We start from the raw sequence: 25,795 nt of genomic DNA on the forward strand, positions 1-25,795 counted from the left end.
AAAATGCATTTAAAATGGTCTGTCACTGGTCCATGGGAGGTGGAGCAGATGGTTTATTGGGTTCCAAGGAAGAGGAGAGAGACTTCTAATTTAGTCTGCCCTTGGTCTCAGGGGCCTGAGGCAGGAAGGACTTTGTCTTTTGCATGACCATGCACAAGAGTTGGAGTAATAGATAATCAGAAAATAATAGGTACACATTTATACAGGTTGGCAAAGTCTACAGAGCCACATAGCAACATTGTTGGGGCAAGTACTATTGGGATCTTCATCTGATAGAGGAGAAAACTGAGGTTGTAATAAATTAGCTGACTTGCAGAGTCATAAAGTCCCATTTAAACCCTAGGTTTTCTTGACTCCAAGTTAAGTACTTTATCTACTATGCCATCTAAGTACTTAGAAGAACCAAACTTTAGAGATTAATATGTACTTACCAAAACTATAAAACTTTGAGGTGACTCAGAATAGCTCAGTAATCCATCATCAATTCAGAAGTCTCATGATGAAATATTCCACCCATCTCCTGACAGTCAACTAGAATTTATTAATTGCTTACTATGTGTCAAATACAGAATAAGACACATAGAATATATACTTTTGAATATGGGCTATGTGGGAATTAGTTTTGATTGACTTTTATTTGTTACAGGGATTTGACTTTTATTTTCTTTTCCAATGGATAAAGTGGCAGAAGGAAGATAAAACAGATTTTAATTAATTAATTTCTATTTTATTGATAAATGTAATTTGTTAATTACTTGTTAATTAAAAATTTTAAAAAACATGCTATTAAAATGCTTATCCATTACACTAACATTCAAGCTTATTCTAAAATGATATTATCCTTGTCAAGATAGGAAAATATAGATCTTCTTTTCCCCAGTCCTACAATAAATAATAAAACTATGTTCCATAGAACTCTTTCTCCTGAACACATCCTATACCTTCCCACTCTAATACCTATTTTTATAACAGAGGTTCTCAAACATCCTAGTCTTACATTCTTCACAACTGAGTATCCCAAATAATTTTTGAATTTAATAAGGTTATATTTATCTATTTTTATAGCATTAGAAATTAAGACTGATAAATTTAAAAGTATTTATTCATTAATATATCTAAAAGAGTAAAACTATTATGTTGTAAATAATGTTTTAATGAAATATAACGATAATTTCAAAAAATAGTGAGAACAGATTGTTTTACATATTTTTACAAATTTCCTTAGTGTCTGGTTTAATTAAAAAAAAAAAAAGTTGGATTCTTATATTTGCTTTTGCATCCAATCTGTACAATATGTTGTTTTGATTCAAGTTTATAAAGAAAATTCTGTTTTACACAAATATGGAAAATAGTTGGAAAAAGGTTGAATATTTAATAGGCAAATAGTGTTTTAATATTAATATGAAAATAGATTTGACTTCTTGATTCTCTGAAATATCTCTTCCTCCTTCTGATTACCCCCTAGTTCATAAGAACCTTTTTCTCTGCTTGTCCTATCTACCTTGTGTACTTCTTTAAATCACTAAGCAATTCCTTCCCCAGTTCATTTTATAGATATTAAAAAAAAAAAAAAAACCCTGAGGAAAATAGAATTAAGTGAATTGCCCAGAGTCACATAGCTAATGTCTGAGGTCACATTTGAACTCAGGTTCCTTCCTAACTCTAGGTCTTTTTGTATCCATTGCACTACCTAACTGTCTTTAGGAGGTGTGATAGCTGTCTTTAAAAGTTTTAGGGGCTATCATGTGGAATATAGACTAGATTTGTTTATGCCCAGAGGTTAGAGCCAGGAGTAATGGAGGAAGTTTCAAAGAGGTAAACTTAGACTTCAGGTTAGTATAAATTTCTCAAAAATTAGAGCTGATCCGGAGTGGAATGAAAGGCCTTCTTCACTGGAAATATTAAAACAGAAGTTACATATCGAAATGTTATAGTAAGAATTCATTCATTTATGGCATGAACTAAATAATTGCTTTCCAAATTTCTAACTCTTTAACTCTCAAATTCTGTGGTTCTGTGATAAATGCTGAATTGAATATATCTTCCCTTTTCATCATCATTTAACTAAAAAATACATTTATCATTTCCTATCCTTAAACCCCCTTATTTATGGACCATTAGAAAAATGATCCCAGGACTAGCAACTAACTTACCATCATTATTTACATCAATCTTTTCAAATACCAAGTTGGTGCACTCTTGAGCATTCAGGGTATTTTGGCCACTGATGGCTTGTATTTCCTGTAAAAAGAAATAAAAAGGTTCAAACACAATCAACTCAAATATACATTCAGGGGAAGAAAGGTAGAAATGGAATTAGGATTGAAATTAGGATTAGGATTAGAAACTGAATTGTATTGTTCATTCCATTTTCAATTGTGTCCAACTTTTCATGACTCCATTTGAGGATTTCTTAGCAAAAATACTAGAGTGGTTTACCACTTCCATCTACTTATTTTATTCATGGAGGCTGACATAAACAGAGTTAAGTGATTTGCCCAGGCTCCCTTGGCTAGGAAGTGTCTAAGGCTGGCTTTGAATTCAGGAAAATGAGTCTTCTTGACTTCAGGCCTGGCACTCTATGCACTATGGCACTACCCAGAGTCCTCTAGAAATGGAAATAGGGATTATTGAAAATATTGCTCAAGATAGCTTGAATAAATACATCTGGAATCTGGAGATTCTGATTCCTTCTTACTGGGACACATGAGAAAGAACATGGCTAAACACTTTTTTCAGAGGGGTTCTGGAGTAAAATGATCTCTATTTGCTCCTCCTACCTCCCATAGCCCAATATTGTTGATCTAACCTCAGGATAGATTCAAACTAAAAGCTGCTTCCTTGTTCAAGGGGAGAGAATAGATCTCAATTATGGCAGCCAGCTTTGTCTCATATACATCACTTTATAGAAATAAGTATCACACATAGCAAGAGATACTTAGAGAGTTAACTCACTTATAAATTGGAAATTCTACACATTGGACTATTTCAGAAAATATACATTAGTTCCATGGTTGGGAGCAAAATAAGATCTTAACTTAAGTCAAGAGAAAGAGACTCTAATTTTGGCCAAAGGAAAATTCTCTTTCCAAAGTCTAGGGAGGCCAGTAGGAAGCCAGAGACCTATTAAGCAGCTGTTTTCCTCTATATATCTGTGACTTCTAAAGCCTTTCTATCGCTACCCAAATATATTCCAATATGTCAGATTTGATATTAAGGACTTTGAGATCACTGCTGACCTTATTCTCAATAAAATATTGCTTTTGTCCCCTCTTTATCACCCCTTTCAATTACCTATCACTGATTAAGTGGCTCTATCAAAGCTCTTCTTGTTAGGATTTCCCTGAGTTCCTTCCCTTATTCTTAAAGATGGGGCAGTTTAATTAATTAAAAAATAATTACTGTGAGTAAGAGGTATGGAATAGATCTAAGTCACAACTAGAAAGTTTTTCACTTGTTGCACAAAAGTTAGGGGTGAGTCGGTCCAGATACAGAAGTCAATCCAATTGTGGGTACAGCAATGCCCAGAGACTTGCCGTTTTGGGGGCTGGAAATCCTCTCCTTACTTCTGGAAGTGGAACAAGCCAAAGAATGGGTCCCCTTAAATTTTAAAGCTTTGGGAAGGAAATGTCTCGCTATACCCCAACAGCTTAGATCAAAATTGTGGCAGTCCTACCTTAGAGATGCCAAACTCAGATGGTAGATCTAGAATTGGAAGTAATCCACTGAATTCAACTTTCTCATTTTATAGGAGAACAAAATAATTCCCAGAGAGAATAAGTGACTTCTCTGAGGTCATACAGGTTTCACCTAAGTAGTGAAGCCAAAACTCAAACACAGGTCTACCAATTCTAAATTCAGCTCTTTTCATTAAACCATATTGCCTTTCAAGAAAGAACATAATTCCTTTCCTTCTTAGAATTTATAATAACTAATCCAGTAGACTTTAATATAGTTAATAGTTAACACACATTACAAGAAAAATACATTAGAGAGTTTTAAAAAATAGTAATTAGAGAAGTCATTATTAACTTGAAGTAACCAGGGAAACTTCATAGAAGATATAGTGTTTGAAAGTGACTTTAAAGAGTGAATAATAATAATAAAAGATAATAGTTAACATTAAATTTTACAAAGTATTTTATGTATATTGCCTTATTCAAACTTCACAACAACCTTGTGAAGTAAGAATTCAATAGGAAGAATTTATATTTAGGTCTTTTGAAGGAAGCACACTCTACAGACCTGCTTATTGGCCTATGACTACTTGAAAGGAAACAGGATAAAAAAGAATTGTTATTTCAAAAAAAGTTAAAAATATCACAAAATATTAGTTAGAAGGAACTAGGTCACTTCTCACTCTAACATTCTGGTCTAACCAATTTGTTTCATATATGAAGAACTTGAGACCTGAAAATATTAATTAAAGTGTTCAAATTCACTTGGAAGAATTTAGAATTATATTTAAGTCTTCTGGGTGACTTATAGTTTCATAATAATATTATAGTGAGAGTCCCCAAAACATAGAAAAAAAAGTGTTAAAATGACAACTGATAACAAGGACTCAGATTATGACCATCCTCTGCTTAACAAAGAATGCAGTGCATCCGGGGCCATCTCCAGTTGTCCTGATCTATATCTGCCCACTAGAACCATATGTCTCCTGAGAGGAAAGTGAGGCAGATGACCTTGCACAGCCCTCCTTCCCTTAAATTCAATTAGTTTGTATAACATAGCATCATATTATGATGCTATGATCCTCTTCAAGAAGGAAGAACAATTGACCACCTTTGTAGCCCACTGAGGAGCCCTTAATACCACAAAAAAGGTTGCTAAACATCCTAGAGTGCTGGTAATAAATCAACATTACCTAAAACTTTTACCTGTCCCAGGGAAAGCAAATTTTGTGAGAAATAGATACAAGATTTTGTTTCTTCCATCTATTGCCCAGATATAGCAGGACATGTGTGTGACATGTTCCTCTCCCTCAATTGCCTATCCACTAGATAGATAGTAGACTTTAGGTCTCTAAGACAGAAAAGGAAAATTCAGTGGGCAAGGAGGAGTTGGAATTACCATTATAACTATTCTACAGCGGACAGTGTGATGTAGTAGAAAAAGCTCTTGCTCAAATGCTGAAAATCTGGGTTCAAATTCCACTCCTGTCACATTCAATAACACACAGAACAGTAATTTAAACTCCCTGAGCTTTAGTTTCTTCATTTATCAAATGAAGCAGTTGGACTAATGACATTTGAACATCTTTCCAAATGTAGGATCCTATGAGCCTATGCTTATGTCTTTGTAAAAATGTAATAATTTTAATCAGGGCTCTCAGAAATGTATTTCTTATTTACAGAGCATTTATTGAACATACAGATATCTTTTGAAATGTTGCTGGCAGTATATTTCAATTAGACATAACATTTCAAAAATAAATCTATGCTTATTAGGGTTAGGAGTCCCAAACTATTCATCTTGAGGTTTTCCTACTTGGTGATAAAATTCTCGAGTGCTTCTGGCTGGAGACATTTCCAGATATCAAAACTCCTTACATTTATCTATAAATAAATTCATTATTTATATACACATACACAACACATATATGTATATATATATATATATATGTTTAGATCTATGTGTATATGTGTATATGTATATATATATATATACACATCAGTAACTTAAAATATTTATCACATTTAAATCACTGACAGCAAAGATTATCAGATATAAATTTAGCCTTGGAACTAGAAAAATATGGCTTCAAAATTTCTGACTTTGACTACATATCAGCTGGGTCTCAGTACCTTACCAAAGCTTCTTACACTATGGGTTGTGACTCCCATAGAGGGCCACATAATTGAATATAGGGTCATAAAATTATAATTTATTATCACTTTGATTTGCATATCTCTTTTATATACTTACATACCTGGGGTCGTGAGTGGAAAAAGTTTAAGATGTACTGTCCTAGACAACTCTCTAAGATTATAAATTACAAAAGAGTTGACTATACTGGTAGAGAGCTTTCCTCTCTAGAAGATCTCTATGCTAGTGGTATAAAAATCAAATAGAAATGGAAGGTGAGTAACATGGAACCATACATAAGGATTCCTGCAGGTGGTTTATTAACTTAGAATATGGCACGTTAACATTATCTATGTACTATTATATTTTTATTTATTTTGTTAAATATTTCTATTTTGTGCTTAACTCGAGAGTGTTACTTATTTGATACCTTTTCCCCTATACTAATTAAATCACAGGTCCATAAATCATTCAGAGTGGAATTTTTTTTGTACCTTTTGTCTCTGTAAACTAAGTTTTACCTTTGCTTTTTCTTTGCAAGAATATAAAAATAAAAAGGGTAGGGTGACTGTCAATTGGGAAATGGCTGAACAAATCATGATATGTGAATGTAATGGAATACTGTTGGGTTATAAGAAATGATGTAAGATACAATTTCAGAGAAACCTGTCAAGGTTACAGAATGTGTTACAGAATGAACAGAGCCAGGAGAACAATTTGTAGAATAAAAACAGCATTGTAAGTTAAAATAAATTTGGAAGATTTAAGAACTCTGATCAATACTATAAACAAATATAATTCTAGAGGACCAATGACGGAGAATTTTGTCTCCCTCCTGACAAAGAGATAATGGGGTCAGGATACAGAATGAGAAAATAGAATTTGATATATTTTGATTGACTTTGCATATTTGTTATTTTTTTCTCTTACTGGGGAAGAAGAGAGAAATTGATTTTTATTAATTGAAAAAATAAAATTTAATTAAAATGTATTTGGCATATATAAAACATTATATATATATATATATATATATATATATTTGTTTAATTGAATTATTATAACTGTCTTCAATGTAGCATCCCTGAAGAGAGCTATTGAGGCATATTTGAGAAGAAGATATTTTGAAGTAGGGAAACCTTTCTTGGGTATTCTTCTAGTTCAATTGTATAGATAACTGCCTACTCTATTTTCATTTATGTCAGTCCTTGAAACTCCTTCCAAAGTTAATTTTAGCCAGATCACTTATTTGATGTTGATGAAAATTCTATGCTCTATTAGTGAAGGTTGGAATGAACTCCAGCATTAAATGCTGATTTGTGATTGCAAATGCCTGGTACCCCCTGGTGGCCATGACAAGCACTTTCCCCATCATCTCAGAATATTCATTCATGCAAGACTAAACTGTCTGGGAGAACACCCTGAAAAGTCATTGATTCCATTGAGTGGGAAAAACTGATATGCTATAAAAAGTCCTATAGCACCAGAATACACAGCATTTACAACCTTACCATGAATATGTTCAGTAGTTCCTTTCTGTCAATAGATCCATTTCCATCAGCATCATAGAGCTTAAAATACCACTTCAATTTCTGGTCCACTTTCCCTTGTATAACCAAATTTACGGCAGCAATAAACTCTAAAAAGTCGATAAATCCATCCTACAGAAAGGGAGGGGTGAGAAAGGAAATGGATGTTTAACCAGAGCAGTCGGCTTTTATTTGGATAGTAATCTTTCATAAGCAGGACCTTTAATACAATACTATACAATCCCATAAAGAACCCAGCATGTCAATTTTCCTTGGGGCTTAACTCTTTAAAAGGAAGGTACTCACTTATTCCCTTGAAGGAAACATGGAAAGAAAAAAAACCTATTGCCTCTATGATAAAATATAAAATTTTTCTGGCATTTAAAACCCTTCACAGTCTCACTCCAACTTATCTTTCTATGTGGATTTCCATATTACTTTACCTCATGTACACTGTACTGTAGCCAACTTGGTCCATTTATTGGGTCATAAGATTCCATCTCCAAAACATGTCTTTGCCCACGGTATTTCTCTATCCCTGAAATATTCTTTTCTCACCTTTGCCTCTAGGTTGATATTTACTTATTCTTTTAAGGACTTGAGCACTGAAAAATAGAATAAGATCTGTCCTGTTTTATTCCTTTATAAAGAATCTGCAGGATGCAGTTGTTTGGCTTAGTATCTTTTTGAAGTAGATGCAAAGTGAGATAATTTTTAATGACCTCAGGTATAATTTATACATAAATGCAGTGTAGATTTGCTAAAAGTTAACTAATTCTTTTTGATTATATTTTCCTAAGTAGGTTTTCCAATCCATGTCCTTTGCCCTATAAATATTTTGGTTTGATATTCATTGATCAGTATGCATTTTTTTTTAATTGTGTGTTAGCTGGGCTATTTTTACAAATAAGGAAACTGAATCAATACAGGATACTTGAGACTTGAGAGGGAGGGGGAAAGTATGTGACTTTATGAAATTCAAAGGACCACCCCTGGATAACAAGATGTCTGTGAAAGTGAATTCTTTGGAATACAAAGGGTGTCCAGTCCTACTTTATGAAATCAAGTTATGGCATAAGAAATTCTCCTACTTTGGAAATAAAGGCATTATTGCAAAGCCTCATTTCAGGGTTTCTCAGAAAACACAATGATTCTGTGTGTGTCTCAGGTCCTGAGTTTTTACATCTTTTTTTTTTTTTTTCCAAACAGACCTGTTAATAGGCACCTGTAAAACTCACCAGAAGTTGTAATGATAATGTTAGACAATCCCAGCATCTGGATTTCTGAGGCTGATTGACATGCTGTTTCTCCATAGTTTCATCTTCAAGATGCAATATATATTCAACAGCTACAGTGTTGGGTTTTTATATCTCATGATTTATCAGCCCTAGTTCATCCTATCAGTGAATTAAAAATTACTGCTGGAGACCTTTATTAATAATAAGCTCTTGCCTCTGGCCCATATCTGACCCAAAGATCACAGGCTGTTTGTTGTAAACCCATGGAGAAATGTTTTCTAGATCAAGGTTAGCCTCGGGCAAAATTAGGAAAGGGTCAATGTTTGTCTTGCAGGTGATTTTTTCCCCCTTTGGCATTCTGTTCTCACCCAGGTCCCTCCTGGATCACTCCTGCCTCTTTCTACTTAGTTTTTATTCTTCACTACCAAGCAGAGTTGTCCTGGGGCTGTTTGGGGCCTAAAGGCAAAGCATAGAATTATTTCTTCTTATCTAATATATGTATACCTTGAAGTAATGTTAAAATTAATATCCAAGGTAGCATTGAAGAAAAAAAGACATTAAAAAAGGATACTTGATTATGTGTGTCTGGGAATCAAGGATAATTGTATGCATATGGGCTTTTAGGACTTTTTTTTTTTTTTACCAACTACCCTTTTCTCCTTGCCTTTTTTAGTCCCTAGTAGCAAAGGATGATATTAATAGCCAACATGTATACAGTCCTTTAAAATATGGAAAAAAAAACTTTGAATATATATTTCACTTGATTCCCATTTCTTCTATATATAAGTTGCTTTGTATATTCTCTCTCCAATGAGGTTGTTTCTTCTTTAAATGTTTTCTTTATTGTAAAATTTTTAAAAAAATTTGTATTCCAAATACTGACTTCCTCTTACCCCTCACCCCCATCTACTGAGAAAGGTAGCAATAATATATGTAAAATCATGTAAAACATACTTCCATAATAGACATAGGGCAAAATAAAAAAAAAAGATAAAATTATACTTCAATTTTAACTCAAAATTCCTTTTTTCTCTCTCTGGAAGTAGAGAACATTTTTTCATCATGAGTCTTTTGGAATTAGCTTGGATCATTTTGTTGATTATAATAGCCAAGTTTTTCACAGTTGATGATCAGTACAATTTTGCTTTTACTATATAAAATTATTCTCCAGTTTTTCTCACTTCACTTTGTGAATACAATTAATTGTAAATTAATACAATGTAAATTAATTTGCATTTCTCTAATCAATAGTAAATAAAAGTTTTTTTTCAAGCCGGTAAAGACTTACATGAACTGATGCTATGTGAAGTGAGAAGAACCAGGAGAATCATACACAACAACAGCAAGATTATGTGATGATCAACTTGGATAGATTTGATTTTTCTCAGCAATACACTGATACAAGACTATTCCAATATATTTGGGATAAAAATGCAATTTGCATCTAGAGAGAGAATTATGGAAACTGAGTGTGGATTAAAGTGTACTGTTTTCATCTTTTTTGTTTGATTTTTCTTTCACAAAATGACTAATATAAAATGTTTAATATGAAAATATGTACATGTGTAAGTTATATTATACTGCTTGCTGTCTTGGAGAGAGGGGAATTAAGGAAGGAAGGAGACAAAATTGGAACTCAAATTCTTACAAAAATGCAATTGGAAAAGTAAAATTCTATTGAATTAAAAAAAAACATTTTTTCATATGATTACAGATAGAATTTATTTCTTCATCTAAAAACGGTCTGCTCATATCCTTTGACCATTTGTGAAATGAGGAATGACTTTTATTTTTGTAAATTTGACTCAGTTTTCTATTTGAGAAATGAGGTCTTTCTCAGCAAAACTTGCTGTCAAAAATTGATATACTCCATGTTTATGGAATCTTTTTAGTAAATTATACTTTTCCTCTTTATCTCATAATTAGGTCTATTTTTGCCTTTTCTTTCTTTGAGCTCATTACTGTGTTTGCTTTTTTTTTTTGTTTTGTTTTTGTTTTTGTTTTTTTACCTCAGCTGAATCATAATACATTCTGCTCGAGCCCCTTATTTTAACTATATATGTGTCTTTCTGTTTTAAGTGGATCTCTTGTACTCAACATTGTTGGATTCTGGTTTCTAATTCACTCTGCTATCTGCTTCTATTTTATGGATCAGTTCATCACATTCACAGTTATAATTACTAAACTTATATTTCCCTCCATCCCATTTTATTCTATTTCTCCTTCACTGTCTCTTTATCCTGTTCCTCCTCAAATAAATATTTTGCTTCTTGCCTCCCTTACCCCACTCTCCCTCTTTTCACCCTCTTCCCCATTTTTCTTATCTTCTTCTTTTCTTATTTCCTATTGAGTAATATAGATTTCTATTCCTGAATGTGCACAGTGATGTTTATTGATTGACTGATTCTCACAAAACTTTGAATTATAAATATTATCTCCCCCCACTTTACAGATATGGTAAGTTAGGATCAGAGAGCTTAACTGCTAAGCCTCAGAAGTAGGATTTGAATCAAGGTCTCTCAAAATAGAAGTCTAACCATATAATCACTTGCCAAGTTTTTTTTTCCTTTCTTTATTTTTCTTTCTTCTTCTTCTTCTTCTTTTTTTGCTGAGGCAATTGAGGTTAAGTGACTTGCCCAGGGTCACACAGACAGAATGTATTAAGTATCTGAGGCCAGATTTGAACTCAGGTGCTCCTGAGTTCAGGGCTGATGCTCTATTCACTCCATCACCTAACTGTCCCAAAGTTGTTTTTTTTAAGTAATTCTCTAAGAAATGTTTTGCAAATTTCAGGGCCTATGGAAGATCACTTTGCTAAATGGAGGGCATTGTCTCTATATCCAGACAATCCTAAATTATTTTTCATTTAGCAAACTACCAGGACTTGAGAAACTATCTAAGCCCCTTGCCATTTATGCTGATCCTACCTCATGTCTCCATCCCTAGAAAAACAATCTTCCTACATGACCTCCAAAGACAAAGTTAATATAAATTCAGTTTTAGAACTCACTGTAGAGGAGGGCTCATCTAAACTATTACATTTAGACTTCTCTAAAATATGTTTACTATTTAATCCATGCATCCACAAGAAAACTAGGGAGGACCTGCTATGATCTCTGTTCAGCTCTTATTTTAAGAACAATAATGAAATCAGAACTTCATTTGCAATTAGAATGGGCATGACAATTTGGCTTTCTGTTAATTCACAATTCTTGTAATTCTTTAAACCAAAAGTCAATTATCTGGCCACAATTTCTCCAGACATGATGTTTTCCCTGACTAAAACATAAGCTTCTAGAGATCAAGGACCGTCACTTTTATATTTGTGTCCCCAGTATCTAGGCCAGTGTATAGCACAGAGAAAGTACTTAAGAAATGGTTTTCCCATTCACTACCTGCTCTAGAATTCCCATCACAAAAGCCCTTGAATTCACCCTCCCTAAAACAGGAAGGCCACATTGTGGCTACCAAGGAAAACCCTATGCACAGCCCCCTCCTTAAGCATTTCCAGGCCCATTTCTCATGACTGTTAAATGGAAAATAATTCATAAAAACCTCATCCATACAAGATAACTGTGTTAGTTTTCACATGTAACTCAGGTGCACGATTCCTGGGGAGAGTTAGCAAACCTATTATGGACTGTTCTTTCCAGGTTTCCATAAAAATCTTTCATTCAGCAATGAATTGTTTCACTTTATGAGTTTCATTTCAATCATCACATTTAAAATGTCATCAAAATGATGAATTGCAGTAGGCAACACAAGGCAGCATTTCAGTAACAACGCTTGACATTTTATGATGAGGCACTGTGGGTAACCACAGAGTTTTGTACTTACATTTCATTCCAGCCCACTAGCCCTCTGCAAACATCACCTGGAGAGGAGCATGACCATTCTTGTTTTGTTGTTCTAAAATAGGCAGCCCCACTAATCTATACAGGGACCTCTGAGGCAGCCGAGGCTGGCTGTGAACAAAGCCACGTGTACTTAGTTCAACATTCCACAGTCTCTCCAGAAAACAATTGCCTACAGGGAGATGTATCTGTTTTCACTATGGTTACTATTATCCTGATACATAATCAGACAAATTAGCACCAGGGTCAGATCTTACTGATTTCCATTGCCTATGATCTATTTCTTTTTTTTTTTTTAAGTTTTCATAGGAGCTTTCATTGTATGGGGGATACAGACAAGTCATTGTTTGTCTCCTGAAATTAAGGGCAGAAGAGGGGATGGAATAGAATCATAGAATGTTAAATCTGGAAGGTATCTTAGAGATCAATGAATCCCAAATCCTTATTTTATGCTAGAGAAAAGCCAAACTTATAGACTCAGGGTTTTTTCTAAGGCCAAAAAGCTATTTGGTGAAGCAGAGTTAAAACCTGTATTTCCTAACTTTTAAGTATGTGTTTTGGGTTTTTTTTTTTTTTTTTTTTTTTTTTTTTTGGAGGGGTGAGAGGTGGGAGGGAGTGGAAAGTAGAATTTCCTAACTCACCTAGTTGGAAAAACGGCAGCTACTCATGAGCCTGATAACACCACTGAGCACAAAACACTGACCTTTTCCATTGTCTTACCTGAGTCAATTTTTCTCTTCTTAGGTAAGCTTATGTATCCCTACTCCTAGGGGCTTATCCTGTTGGTACCAGACTCACTATGACCACCTGATTGCCTTTAGTACGACTGCATCTCAGAATTCCTGAGCTCAGGTGATCCATCAATCAGCCTCAGGTATGTAGGGGTTAAAGATATATGTCACTGTGCCAGGATAATCCAATGTTCTCTCTACTTGCTATTTGGAGATTCCTCCAAAATGCAAACTTGGATCAGTACAACCTTTTGTGAGCCTGCAAAGGGTTTCTCTTTTTGTGTAAAAAGGGTGAGATGAAGGGAAGTCCCATACTCATCAAAAAGAAATACAACAATGAAATGTCTATTCCATCAAGAACTATATTTCTGTGAGATCTTCAAGGGTTAGATCTGATAGGGACAACACTTTGAGATTCTGAGATACCTTATATTGCTGGTCACCGTAAAAAGATGGTTAACACCTTTTACCAGAATAATCTCTAAATAGATTATGTGACCCAGATACAAGTATCACAAACATTAAAGAAGTACTGAAGGAGACACCTTTCACATCTATGAATAAAGGATGAGTTTTTAATCAAACAAGGGATAGAGAGGATTACAGGGGATTAAAAAAGAAAAATTTGATTGTATAAAACTGAAAAGGTTTGAGCAAATGCAGTTAGGTTAGAATTAGAAGAGACAATTAATCATGGAAAAAGTCTTCACAACAAATTTATTTCTCTGACAAAGATCTAATGATATGTGTATATATTATATGTATATAATATACACACATAAATACATATATGTGTCTGTGTTCACATATACATATATATTATATACACACATAAATATATATCTGACATTGATACAAATATAGCATGAGAACCATTCTCAAATAAAGAAATGGTTAAGGATATTAAAAAGAAGTTTTTAAAAGAAAAAGTGAAAAATATAAAAATATTTCATCATTAAAAAGTTAAATGAAAATTAAAATCACTCAGAAGTTCTTCCTCATACTCATCAGATTAGTAAAGATGAAGGAGAAAAAATGACAATTGTTGAAGGATCTGTGTAAAAATAGGCACAGTAATGTATTGTTGATTCAATCCCTTTGGAAAGCAGTTGGAGCCATATTCAAGTCACTAAATTGGCTATACTATTTGATTTAGGAATATTGCCTGTAAGCATATACTCAAATAAGATCAAAGATAGAAGGAAAAAACTCATATCTAGCAAAATATTTGGAGAAATTGTTTTTGCTTTAGCAAATAATTGGGAATAAGGTAATTGCTTATCAAAAGGGAAATGATAAAACAAATTATGGAGCATAAATGTAATGAGATATTATTGCACTAATAACTAGGATCAATGCAATGTGCAATCACAACTTTAGAAAACTGATGAGGAATCATGCTTCCACTTCTTGGCAGAGGAACAGTGTTAGGATTCTTACAAGGTACTAAGTCAGTGGAAGTGATAGAGACAATAATTATCTAATTTATCATGGTTCAGTATGATTGATCTGATCCTACAAGGAGTTGTTATGGGCCAGAACTTGAAACAAGTTACTAAATGGAATTGAGGAGACAATGTTAAATCTAGTTTAGTATTGATTTAATCCTACAACAAATAATGGTTTCCTAGTGATATAATGATTGGTGTGTACTCAGTGTAGGGCATACAAGGAGGAGCTGTCAGGGCAGAAAGGACAAACTCACTAAAGGACAAGCCCATTAGACACACAAGCCCACTAGAAACCCTGAGCCTCAGCCAGGATTCAGTCAAGCAGGTCACAAGCCAGAGAAGGCAACTTAAGCTCTCGGAACCAAGACTACAGAAGGCCTCTAAGAAAGCTAACTGGGCCCAAGAAAGGAAACAAGACTTGGAAAGAGACAATAAAGGATTTGGACTTTAACTCCTGGCTGCATTTGGAGTGATTATATTGAACTGAAAGGAAGGCTGCTCCCAGAAACCCTGCAAGAAATCTGCTCCCAGAGAACATTATATTTTAGAGAAGAATATTACAGAACAGAATAGAATATGTTTTCAGATATGGCCAATGTATGTATTTGTTTTGTTTGATTATACTTATTCGTTACAAAAGAAGGCCTTTTTCATAATAGCAAAACCATAGGGGTAGAAATGGGATAAGGAGCTCATAATTCTTTTGATGCAAAAAAGAAAAAAGGAAAAATGTCAATAAATCGGTTAAAATGCACAAGAAATAGAAAAAGAAAATTTAGAAGAAGATACAAACAGGGCAGTTCTTTAATATCTTAAAACTGAAAAAGGCTATTAAAAAGATCCAAGCTGTACAAAGTGAAGATTCATGGTTCCATAAGAAGTCTTGTTTTCTTGTTCTTCTAGACTGAAATATAATCTGTTTCTTAAGTTCATAATAACAAAAATAAAAAAAGATAGAGATGATTAAGAAGTGTAATCAGAAATCAATCCACATGGTGGAAATATCAAGAGATCCCAATTCACAGATTTGACCAGACCCAGAACAGAGAATTAAATTAAATGAATAGACTTCCAGCTCAGTTAGGTAAGGTAGAGAGTTAACTTGGAGCAAAAGTATGAATCAATATTGAGGCCAGTTGTCAGTTATGAAATAGCAGAACAGTGATGACTGCTATCTCTGCAACCAAGTGTAAAGGATACCCAAAAGCTATGAGCAATGGATCTCATAGCTGCTAAGAGGTTATGCTGTTTTTCCCTGGTTTGCAGATGGGAGGAAAAAGGGGAAACTTCCTTATGATGAGATATACAAAAGTGGGAATTTACTGATTTGTAAGATAATTACGGACAATGTTCTTAATCTTTTCTTTCATCTTCTTTATATTCCAATTACATGACTTTGCTGAGCCTTTGCTGCTTTTAATGTAGGTTTCTTCAGGAATTCAGTAAGAATTGCTCTTGTTGGGGCAGCTAGATGGCATAGTATATATAGTACTGGCTTTGAGACAGACACTTACTGGTTGTGTGACCTTGGGCAAGGCATGTAAGCCCAACTGTCTCTCAAAAAAAAAAAAAAAAGAAAAGAAAAAAGAAAAAGAAAAAAAGAAAGAAAGAATTGTTTTTTATTGAATTAATCTTATTTCCTTTTTTTAAAAAATAGGATTATAAAAGTGGTAAATTGGGGCATGCTGTAAATATAATTTAGAATTAGGAAATTCACGTTTAAGGGTGCTCATGTTATTTGTTGTGAGAAAGATGGAGAATTGAGGGCTAGGTGATAGTATAATATAATAAACTTCAAACCTGGTTGAACGGCCAGACCCAAAAAGTAGTGATTAATATTAACTTTATTTAATTTAATGTTAACTTGCATAAAAGTCTCTGGTAGAGAGCTTGAGGATTTGTGTTTGACTCTGTGGTGTTTAACATTTTTGTCCATAACATGTATATAGTCATATATGCTTGTCAAATCTGGAAGTGACACAAAGAACTAACAGTGTAATAGAATCCAAAAAGCCTTTGGAATAGTACAGTATTGGACTGAAATTCAGTAAAATGGAATTTAATAAATGCGAATTTATTGTTTATAGGTTAAATAATAAGTTTCAAAAGTAGATGAGAGAAGGCTTTGCTAGATTGAAGTTTGTCTAAAAAAGATCTGAGCATTTTGGTGAACATGAAACTCCCTAAGAATAAATTGTGATATAGCAAACAAAAAACAAGTGGGATTTTAGGCCACATTTAAATTTGGATAATATCAATACTAAACATATATGCACCAAGTGCTATAGCATCCAAATTTCTGGAGGAGAAATTAAGAGAGTTGCAAGAAGAAATAGACAGCAAAACTATCCTAGTGGGGGAATTTCAAATTATATCAGAATTAGAGGAAGAAAACACAAAATAAACAAGAAAGAAGTTAAGGGAGTAAACAGAATTTTAGAAAAGTTAGGTATGATAGATAGAATGAGAAAATTAAATGGGGACAGAAAGGAATATACCTCTTTCTCAGTGGCACATAGAACCTACACAAAATTGACCATGTATCAGAGCATAAAAACTTTAAAATCAAATGCAGAAAGACAGAAATAGTAAATACATTTTTTCAGATCATGATTCAATAATATATATACATATATATACATATATACATACATATATAATAAAGAACCAGGAGAAAATAGACCAAAAATTAATTGGAAACTAAAAATCATAGAAACAGTCAATAATTTCATCTAAGAGAATGGCAATAATGAGGCAATATAACAAAATTTATGGGATGCAGCCAAAGAAGTTCTTAGGGGAGATTTTATATAATTAGATGCTTACTTGAATAAAATAGAGAAAGAGAAGATCAATGAATTGAACATGCAACTAAAAAAGCTAGAAAAAGAACAAATTAAAACCCAATTAAATACTAAATTTGAAATTCTAATAATAAAAGGGGTGATTAATTGAAAGTAAGGAAACTATTGAACTAATAAACAAAACTAAGAATTGCTCTTATGAAAAAAAAAACAAAATAGATAAAACTTTAGTAAATTTGATTAGAAAAAAAAAAGAAAATCAAATTGCCAGTACCAAAAATGAAATGGGTGAACTTACCACCAATGAAGAGAAAATTAAAGCAATAATTAGGAGCTATTCTGCCCAATAGGATAGCAATAAATCTGCTAATCTAAGTGAAATGGATGTATACTTACAAAAATATAGATTGCCCAGATTAACAGAGGAGAAAATAAATTACTTAAAAAGTCCCTTTTTAGAAAAAGAAATTGAACAAACTATTAATGAATTCCCTAAGAAAAAATTCCCAAGATAGATGAATTTATAAGTAAATTCTAATAAACTTTTAAAGAATAATTAATCCCAATACTATGCAAACTATTTGGAAAAATAGGGAAAGAAGGAGTCCTACCAAATTCCTTTTATGACACAGATATGATGCTGATACCTAAATCAGAGAGAAAGAAAATCATAGACTAATTTCCCAAATTAATATTGATGCAAAAATCTTAAGTAAAATATTAGCAAAGAGATTTTAGAAAGTTATATTCAGGATAATACACTATGACCAAATAGGATTTATACCAGGAATGTAGGGATGGTTCAATATTAGGAAAACTATTGGCATAATTGACTATATCAATAACCAAAACTGACAGAAATCATATGATTATCTCAAGAGATGCAGAAAAAGCATCCATTCTTATTAAATCCAAAATCCATTCCTATTAAAAAACACTAGAGAGCATAGGAATAAATGGAGTTTTATTTTAAATGATCAATAGTATCTATCTAAAACCATCAGCAAGCATCATATATAATGGGAATAAACTAGAAGCATTCCCAATAAGATCAGTGGTGAAACAAAGTTACCTGTTATGGCATTTACTATTCAATATTGTATTAGAAATGTTAGAATTAGCAAATAAGATAAGGGGAAAAAATTAAATGGATTAGAATAGGTAATGAGGAAATACAATTATCAATCTTTGCAGATGATAAGGTGGCATATTTAGAGAATTCTAGAAAGTCCTAAAAAACTACTAGAAATAATTGGACCTGTATCCCAAATTGATCTTAAAAGAAAGAAAACGACTCACATGTGCAAAAATGTTTGTGGCAGCTCTTTTTGTAGTGGCAAGAAACTAGAAACTGAGTGGATGCTCATTTCCACACAAATAAAGACAGGTCTAAGCAACTGGAAGAAATATCAAATGCTCATGCATAAGGTGAGCTAATATAATAAAAATGATAATTCTACCTAAATTAATCTACTCGTTCAGTGCCATGCCAATCAAACTGCCAAGAAATTACTTAACAAGCTAGGAAAAATAATAACAAAGTTCATCTGGAAGAACAAAAGATCAAGATTTTAAGGGAATTAATGGGAGGGGAGAAAAAAGTAAATGAAGGTAATCTAGCAGTACCAGACCTAAAACTATATTATAAAGCAGTGGTCACCAAAACCATTTGTTTCTGGCTAAGAAATACAATAGTTGAACAGTGGAGAAGGTTAGGCTCACAAGACACAATAGTCAATGAAGATAATAATTTAATGTTTGATAAACCCAAAGACTCCAGCTTCTGGGATAATACCTCACCATTTAACAAAAATTTCTGGGAAAATTAGAAAATGGTATGGCAGAAACTAGGCTGTGACCAATATCTAATAACCTATACCAAGAGAAAGTTGAAATGGATTCATGATTTAGACATAAAGAGTGATATTATAAGCAAATTAGGAGAACAAGGGAGTGTTTACCTCTCAGGTCTGTGGAGAAGGAAGGGATTTATGGCCAAAGAAGAACCAGAGAACATTATAAGATAGAAAATGGATGATTTTGATTATATTAAATTAAAAAGTTTTTGTACAGTACAAAACTAATGCAGCGATTAGAAGGGAAGCAGAAAACTTGGAAAAAATGTTTATATCCAAGGGTTCTGATAAAGGTCTCATTTCTAAAATATAGAGAATTCACTCAAATTTATAAGCATACAAGCCATTCTCCAATTAATAAGTGGTCAAAGGATATGAACAGATAATTTTCAGATGAAGAAATTAAAGCCATTTCTAGTCATATGAAAAAATGCTCTAAATGAATCTTCATCAGAGAAATGCAAATTAAGACAACTCTAAGGTATCACTACACACTCTTAGATTGGTTAAGATGATAAGAAAAGACAATGAGAAATGTTGGAGAGGATGTGGGAAAATTGGGACACTAATGCATTGCTGGTGAAGTTGTGAATTGATCTAATCATTCTGTGGAACTATTTGGAACTATGCCCAAAGGGCTATTAAATTGTGCATACCCTTTGATCCAGCAGTGTCTCTATTTTATTATCCCAAAGAGATTATAAAAAAGGAAAAAGGACCCACGTGAGCAAAAATGTTTGTGGCAGCCCTTTTTGTAGTGGCAAGGAACTGGAAACTGAGTGGATGCCCATTAGGTGGAGAATGGCTAAATAAGTTATGGTATATAAATGCTATGGAATATTATTGTTCTATAAGGAACAATAAGCAGGATGATTTAAGAAAGGCCTGGAGAGATTTATCTTACAGGAAGTGATGCTAAATGAAGTGAATAGAATCAAGAAAACATTGTACACAGCAATAACAAGATTTTGTGATGATCAACTCTGATGGACATAACTCCTTTCAACAATGAAGTGATTCAGGACAATCCCAATAAACTTGTGATGGAGAGACCTATCAGCATCCAGAAAGAAGACTATGGAGAGTGAATGTGGATCACAATGTAATATTTTCACTTTTTTGCTGTTGTTTGTTTGCTTTTTTCCTTTATCATTTTTTCTTCTTTTTTGAGCTGATTTTTCTTGTGCAGCATGATAAATGTGGAAATATGGATAGAAGAATGGAACATGTTTAATACATATTGGACTATTTGCTGTCTATAGGAGAGCATGAGGGGAGGAAGGGAGAAAAATTTGGAACAAAAGGATTTTTCAAGGGTGAATATTGAAAACTATCTTTGCATATATTTTGAAAATAAAAAGCTATTATTTAAAAAAGATGGATAATATTTAGGAATATGTAAAAGAAAGTTCTACTGTACTCATTCAAGCTACATTCGTAGTATTGTATTCAGTTCTTTATATCATATTTTTGAAAAAGCATTAGTAAAATGGAAGCCATTTATAGAAAAGTAACCATAACTTCAAATGAACTTAGAATCAGGTCAAGTGAAGATTGGTTGAAAGAAATAAAAGAGTTTGCTCTCCAAAATGGAGGATTTTTTGGAAATAAAAGAAGTTGGATTTGATAATCTTGTAGGTTTCTTCCAGTCCTTAAAATATGATTCCATGATAGATATGATAGATTTGTTTTCCCTCTGTTCAGCAGCTTTCTCCTGTTCTCTTTTCTTTTTATGAGGTCCTCTAGGAAGCAGTTCATATGGAAAATATATGAGCACTGCATGCTCAATATTAGCCAAAAATAAGCTAAAAACAAGACACAAACCCTCCCTCTACTTTGTCATAAAAGTCTTTGGAACAAGAGTAACAAAAGATGTGGTACCCAGAAGACATCCTGATACTACATAGCAAGACTATCACCACTCTTGACCACTTTGATATTATTGCCCACTAAAAGCTAATATTTCATTGTTTTTTTATTTTTTTGTTTTGTTTTGTTTTGTTTTGTTTTTGGTGGGGGACTTCAAATAGAAATGGTCCTGAGACATGTTGCCATCTTTCTATTATTCTTTTATATTTTAATGTTCTTGTGACCATTGCACAGGTAGATAAAATTACTGCTTTTCTGTAACTGAATAAATGTGCTAAGATACAACTCATCTTTTGTAAGCCTAATGAGTAGATAGAATAATAGAGTGATAATATGAACTTCCTTCTTTTCTCCTTTCTCCTCTATCCATAGTTTGGTTTTCTTCTGTTGGATCTATCTTTATAATAAAAGCTTTTTTATTTTACTTTGTTTAGAAAATTTGAGTCTTTAGCATAGACACATCCTTTTCAAGCATTATTGTTGTTCTAGTTAACAATTTATATGATGCTTTGGGTTTATAAAGCACTTTAGATACATTACCTCATTTGATTTCCCCAAGTTAATTGTCCTATTTAATAGATGAGAAAACTGAAACTCAGGGAGGTTACATGAACTATTCAGATTGACATATCAAACAAGTACATTAAGTAGGATTTGAACCCAGTTGTTCCCAACTTCATATCCATTTCTATGTTCCCTACACCGTGAATAATGCCTTGCAATTTTTTAATAATTCAAGTTATTTTGTGGAAATTTTTCACATGAAATTTACCTTGGCCACGACTACATAAAATTTCAAGGATATAAAATAGGACTCTGGAAAATACATATCACAAAAACTCTTAATTAATTATTAATGCCTAGATAGTCCAGTGCTATGACTTGACGAAACATTTCCAATTATTTTGGCTGTTCTATTTATTCCCCTAATGAAGATTACTATGGTAAGTTGACTTTCTTTTATAAAGGTCTCATCTAGGTTGGGATAAGGTGAGCTAGCTTTTTAAGGTGCTGAACAACGCTAACTGAAGTGAATACAGAGCATCCAAACCTATCTGACCAACAAATCAACCAAGAGGTGTGCACATCCAACATGCCTAGAATATCTCCCTTCTGTCTTATAAATAATAATAATAATAACAAATAACATTTGTATAGTGTTTACTGTGTGATACAGTGTTCTAAGCACTTCATAATTATTTCATTTGATCTTCACAACAATCGTGGGAAGTAGGTGCTATTACTATTATTATTTCCATTTTACAGATGAGGAAACTGAGGAAGACATAGGATAAGTGACTTGCTTAGTATTGCACCACTTGTAAGGGAGTGAGGCTAGATTTAATTCAGGTCTTCCTAACTTTAGGCTCATGCTCTGTCTAGCATGTCACCTCGTTGCCTATCATCTGTTAAGAAGTAGCTCATATACCTTACTCTTCATGAAGAGTTTTTTGTTTCAATCAACTGCAATATTCTTCCCTCCCAAACCATCTTGTATTTACTTTGTATATATTTGTATTTATTTATTTTATGTTTATTCATTTTTTCATATTTACATATATTTACATACAAATACAAATACACAGACACAAATACATATATATTCATGTACAACCTTGTGTCCTGAATACTCCTATTTGGATCTTCTTGCAGAAACCTCCATTTTAAGTAAAGCCTCTAGACCAGCTACTCTTGATTCTCAGACCTTTACAACCATGTCATCTGTCTCTATTTTTATAGGCGTCTTTTTCCTAGAATCTCTGTTTTGGGGTAAAGTCGCCCTTCCCAAACCATCCATTTCTCATTCTCTGAAAACTGTATCACTAAGCTTCTGCTTTGACACCTCCTCATTCACCCCTTTTTCAATTTCCCTTTAATATGTTTCTTTCTCTTATTTGACAGTGAGCTTTTTGACATTAGGACTGGCATTCTTTTTGTTTGTATTTATATCCCTAGTGCTCTTAGTACAGTGCCTCAGCACAAAAAAAAAGAAAAATACTTAATAAATGTTGTTGATGAAGTTCTTGTGACTGGGAATTGTTTCATTCTTTATACTTACATCATATTTCTAATCATACTTTATATTTGCACAATGTCTGGTGAATATTAGGTGATTACTGGACACTTACCAATTGAGTTTTTGATTGATTTCACAGACTGTCTGTTTTTAGAGACGAGATTGTAATGATTTTAATTGTCACCTGCAGAAAAGGGCTGATCTTATCCAATCTCTGGGTATTATTATAACCAAAACAGGAAGAAGGAGAGTCAGCTTTCTAGTATGGAAAACTTGATTTAATTCTGCCATACACTTAGTGTATGACATGGATAAGTCAATGACATAGACAATGTCATAGACAACTCTGGAATTAGGAAATTATATAATGTAATATATATGTAGAGCAGGGCCTGGTCAACATTAGTAGAAGGAATTTCTTCCTTTGGGAATTTCCTATATAAATAAAATTTGAATCTAGTCCAAAATAAAACAAATTTCCCAAAAAACAAGATCATTAGATACAATAGCACCAGGAATCAAAATGCAGCTTCTCTTTTATGAGGTTGGGTTGTCTTAAATTGTGGTAAGAATGATGAATGAAAAAAAATCAGCTTCACCATTGGTTAGGTTACTTCCCTTTAAAAATTTGTATATGCATTGTAAAAACTTATAAGTTTGTTCTCATAAATAAAGGAAGGATAAGAAATACAAAGTAAACCTGGAAGAGGGAGGAGATTCTGGAGAAACAACAGGGAAGTGAGTCTCTTTGTTTTATATAAACCAATAATGGACTAATAAGTAACAAGATAGTGACTGGATCTATACCAGAATCTGCTAGAATTCTCTAATAGTATCCTCTAGATTTATAATTGTCTGAATAGCAGTATATACCATAAGGACAACACATCTAGAGACCCTGAAAAAAAAAACACCATGAATTCCTATTCATGCTGTGCTACTTACATCTTTAACCTTTAAACCTTAGTTTCCTCATATGAAAAATAAGGAACCAGAATTAGATGATTTTTAAGCACTTTTGTCACAAAATTCTGTCTTCTTTATCTTCTTATTTGTATGTGGAACAGGGTTCTGCATCCAATGGGCAGTACATAAAAATGTTAATTGGTTGTTCTCAGCCTATATTTTATTATTTTTCTAGGAAGTGAAGTACATTGAGTTCTGGGGCTATTTCCTTATCATCATCATCATCATCATCATCACAATCATCATCACAGAATTTGTCAAAAGGCTATGGTACAAGGAGCTGTAGATCATAGCTCTTAAGCTGATTGTAGTATGATAGTTTACAACTTTAATGGAGGCTTAGTTAGATCATGTACAGTAATATGTTTTATTACCAGTACATTAACGTGTCCCAGTAAATGTTTTATTAACTAATAATAATTGCAGTCACTTTATAGGCTAGGCAACAAAAGGAGAGAACGTCTAGGCTGGAGGGCATCAACTGGGTTAATGAAATTTGGCAATTACACCAGAAGTTAGAAGCCAGATTTTCTGTTAAAATAATTTAAAGTCTGGGTGCAGAGAGATTCCTCAGTATCATGCTAGAGAGGTCAGTTTCTGAATTAATAAATGTTATCTGAGCTCCCTAGTATTTGTGCCCTTTGTTCTTTCCTTTCAATTATTTTCCCCTTTTCCTGGAATTGCTTACAAACAAGGATGAGGTGGGGTGGAGAAGAAGCAGAGTGCCAATAATACAGCAAAAATGAAAATCTGAAGCATAAGAATGAAACAAAAATAGAAAACAATAGGAAAGCAATCAACATATATATAACATACCACCTTTAAAAATGTTTTATTAGTGCATTTTATTTTTACTTTACAAATGACTACTACTCAGTGAGAGCTCTCTTATAATAAAACATAAACAATTAAGCAAAACTAACAATTCAGTGACTTTATCTGAAACTACATGCAACATTTGATATCTCTACTACTTTCCTAATTTTTTGAAAATATACTTTAATATAATTATATATAACTTAATATATTATATTAATAATATATTTATATATTTCACATATTTACATATAATATATAAATATATAAATGTATTATATATTTATATAATATATTAATATATTATATTAATAAACATAAATATGTATTAATATAATTAATAAAATATATTTTAATTAACAGAACAGAATTCTTTTTCCCCTCTTTTCTTTAATAAGACTCAAGAAAAACAAATTCCTTAGAAGAAATATGTATAGTCAAGCAAAACAAATTCTCTCATTGAGTAGGCAAATACACACAAATACACATCTCATTATGTATCCTAAATACGTCAATTTTCTGTCGAAAGAATAGCATGCTTTTTCCTTGGTCTTCTGGCATCATAGATGGTGATTGCACTGATCAAAGTTCTTAAAACTTTCGAAGTCTGTCTTTACAATGCAATTATGTGTAAGTTGTTTTCATAGTCATAAACATAATAACAATAGGAGTTTGAAGCAAAAAAAAATTATAATATAGAGCAAAGCTCCATCATGGCTCCCACTATTTGTTTTGTTTTATTTTGTTTCTTTTTATGCTGTTTTATATATATGATGTAGCAAAAGATTTTTGAGGATCAAGAAAAATCATAGAGCTATATACCCAGATAATCCTTGAGTATGTGTTGCAAGGTAGC

At 32.8% G+C, this 25,795-nt stretch overlaps 1 protein-coding gene across 1 annotated transcript in view; it reads right to left on the reverse strand.

Moving 5' to 3' along the window:
- GUCA1C (guanylate cyclase activator 1C) overlaps nt 1-25,795 on the reverse strand; it is a 62,180-nt gene that overhangs the window by 15,121 nt on the left and 21,264 nt on the right. The window contains exons 2-3 of the mRNA XM_003763572.3: nt 7,320-7,469; nt 2,154-2,241 (exon numbers count right to left, since the gene is read on the reverse strand). Of these exons, the coding sequence (XP_003763620.3) occupies nt 2,154-2,241; nt 7,320-7,469 (238 nt within the window). The remainder of the gene's footprint in view (nt 1-2,153; nt 2,242-7,319; nt 7,470-25,795) is intronic.

Source organism: Sarcophilus harrisii, chromosome 3 (assembly GCF_902635505.1).
Source record: "Sarcophilus harrisii chromosome 3, mSarHar1.11, whole genome shotgun sequence".
NCBI lineage: Eukaryota > Metazoa > Chordata > Mammalia > Dasyuromorphia > Dasyuridae > Sarcophilus > Sarcophilus harrisii.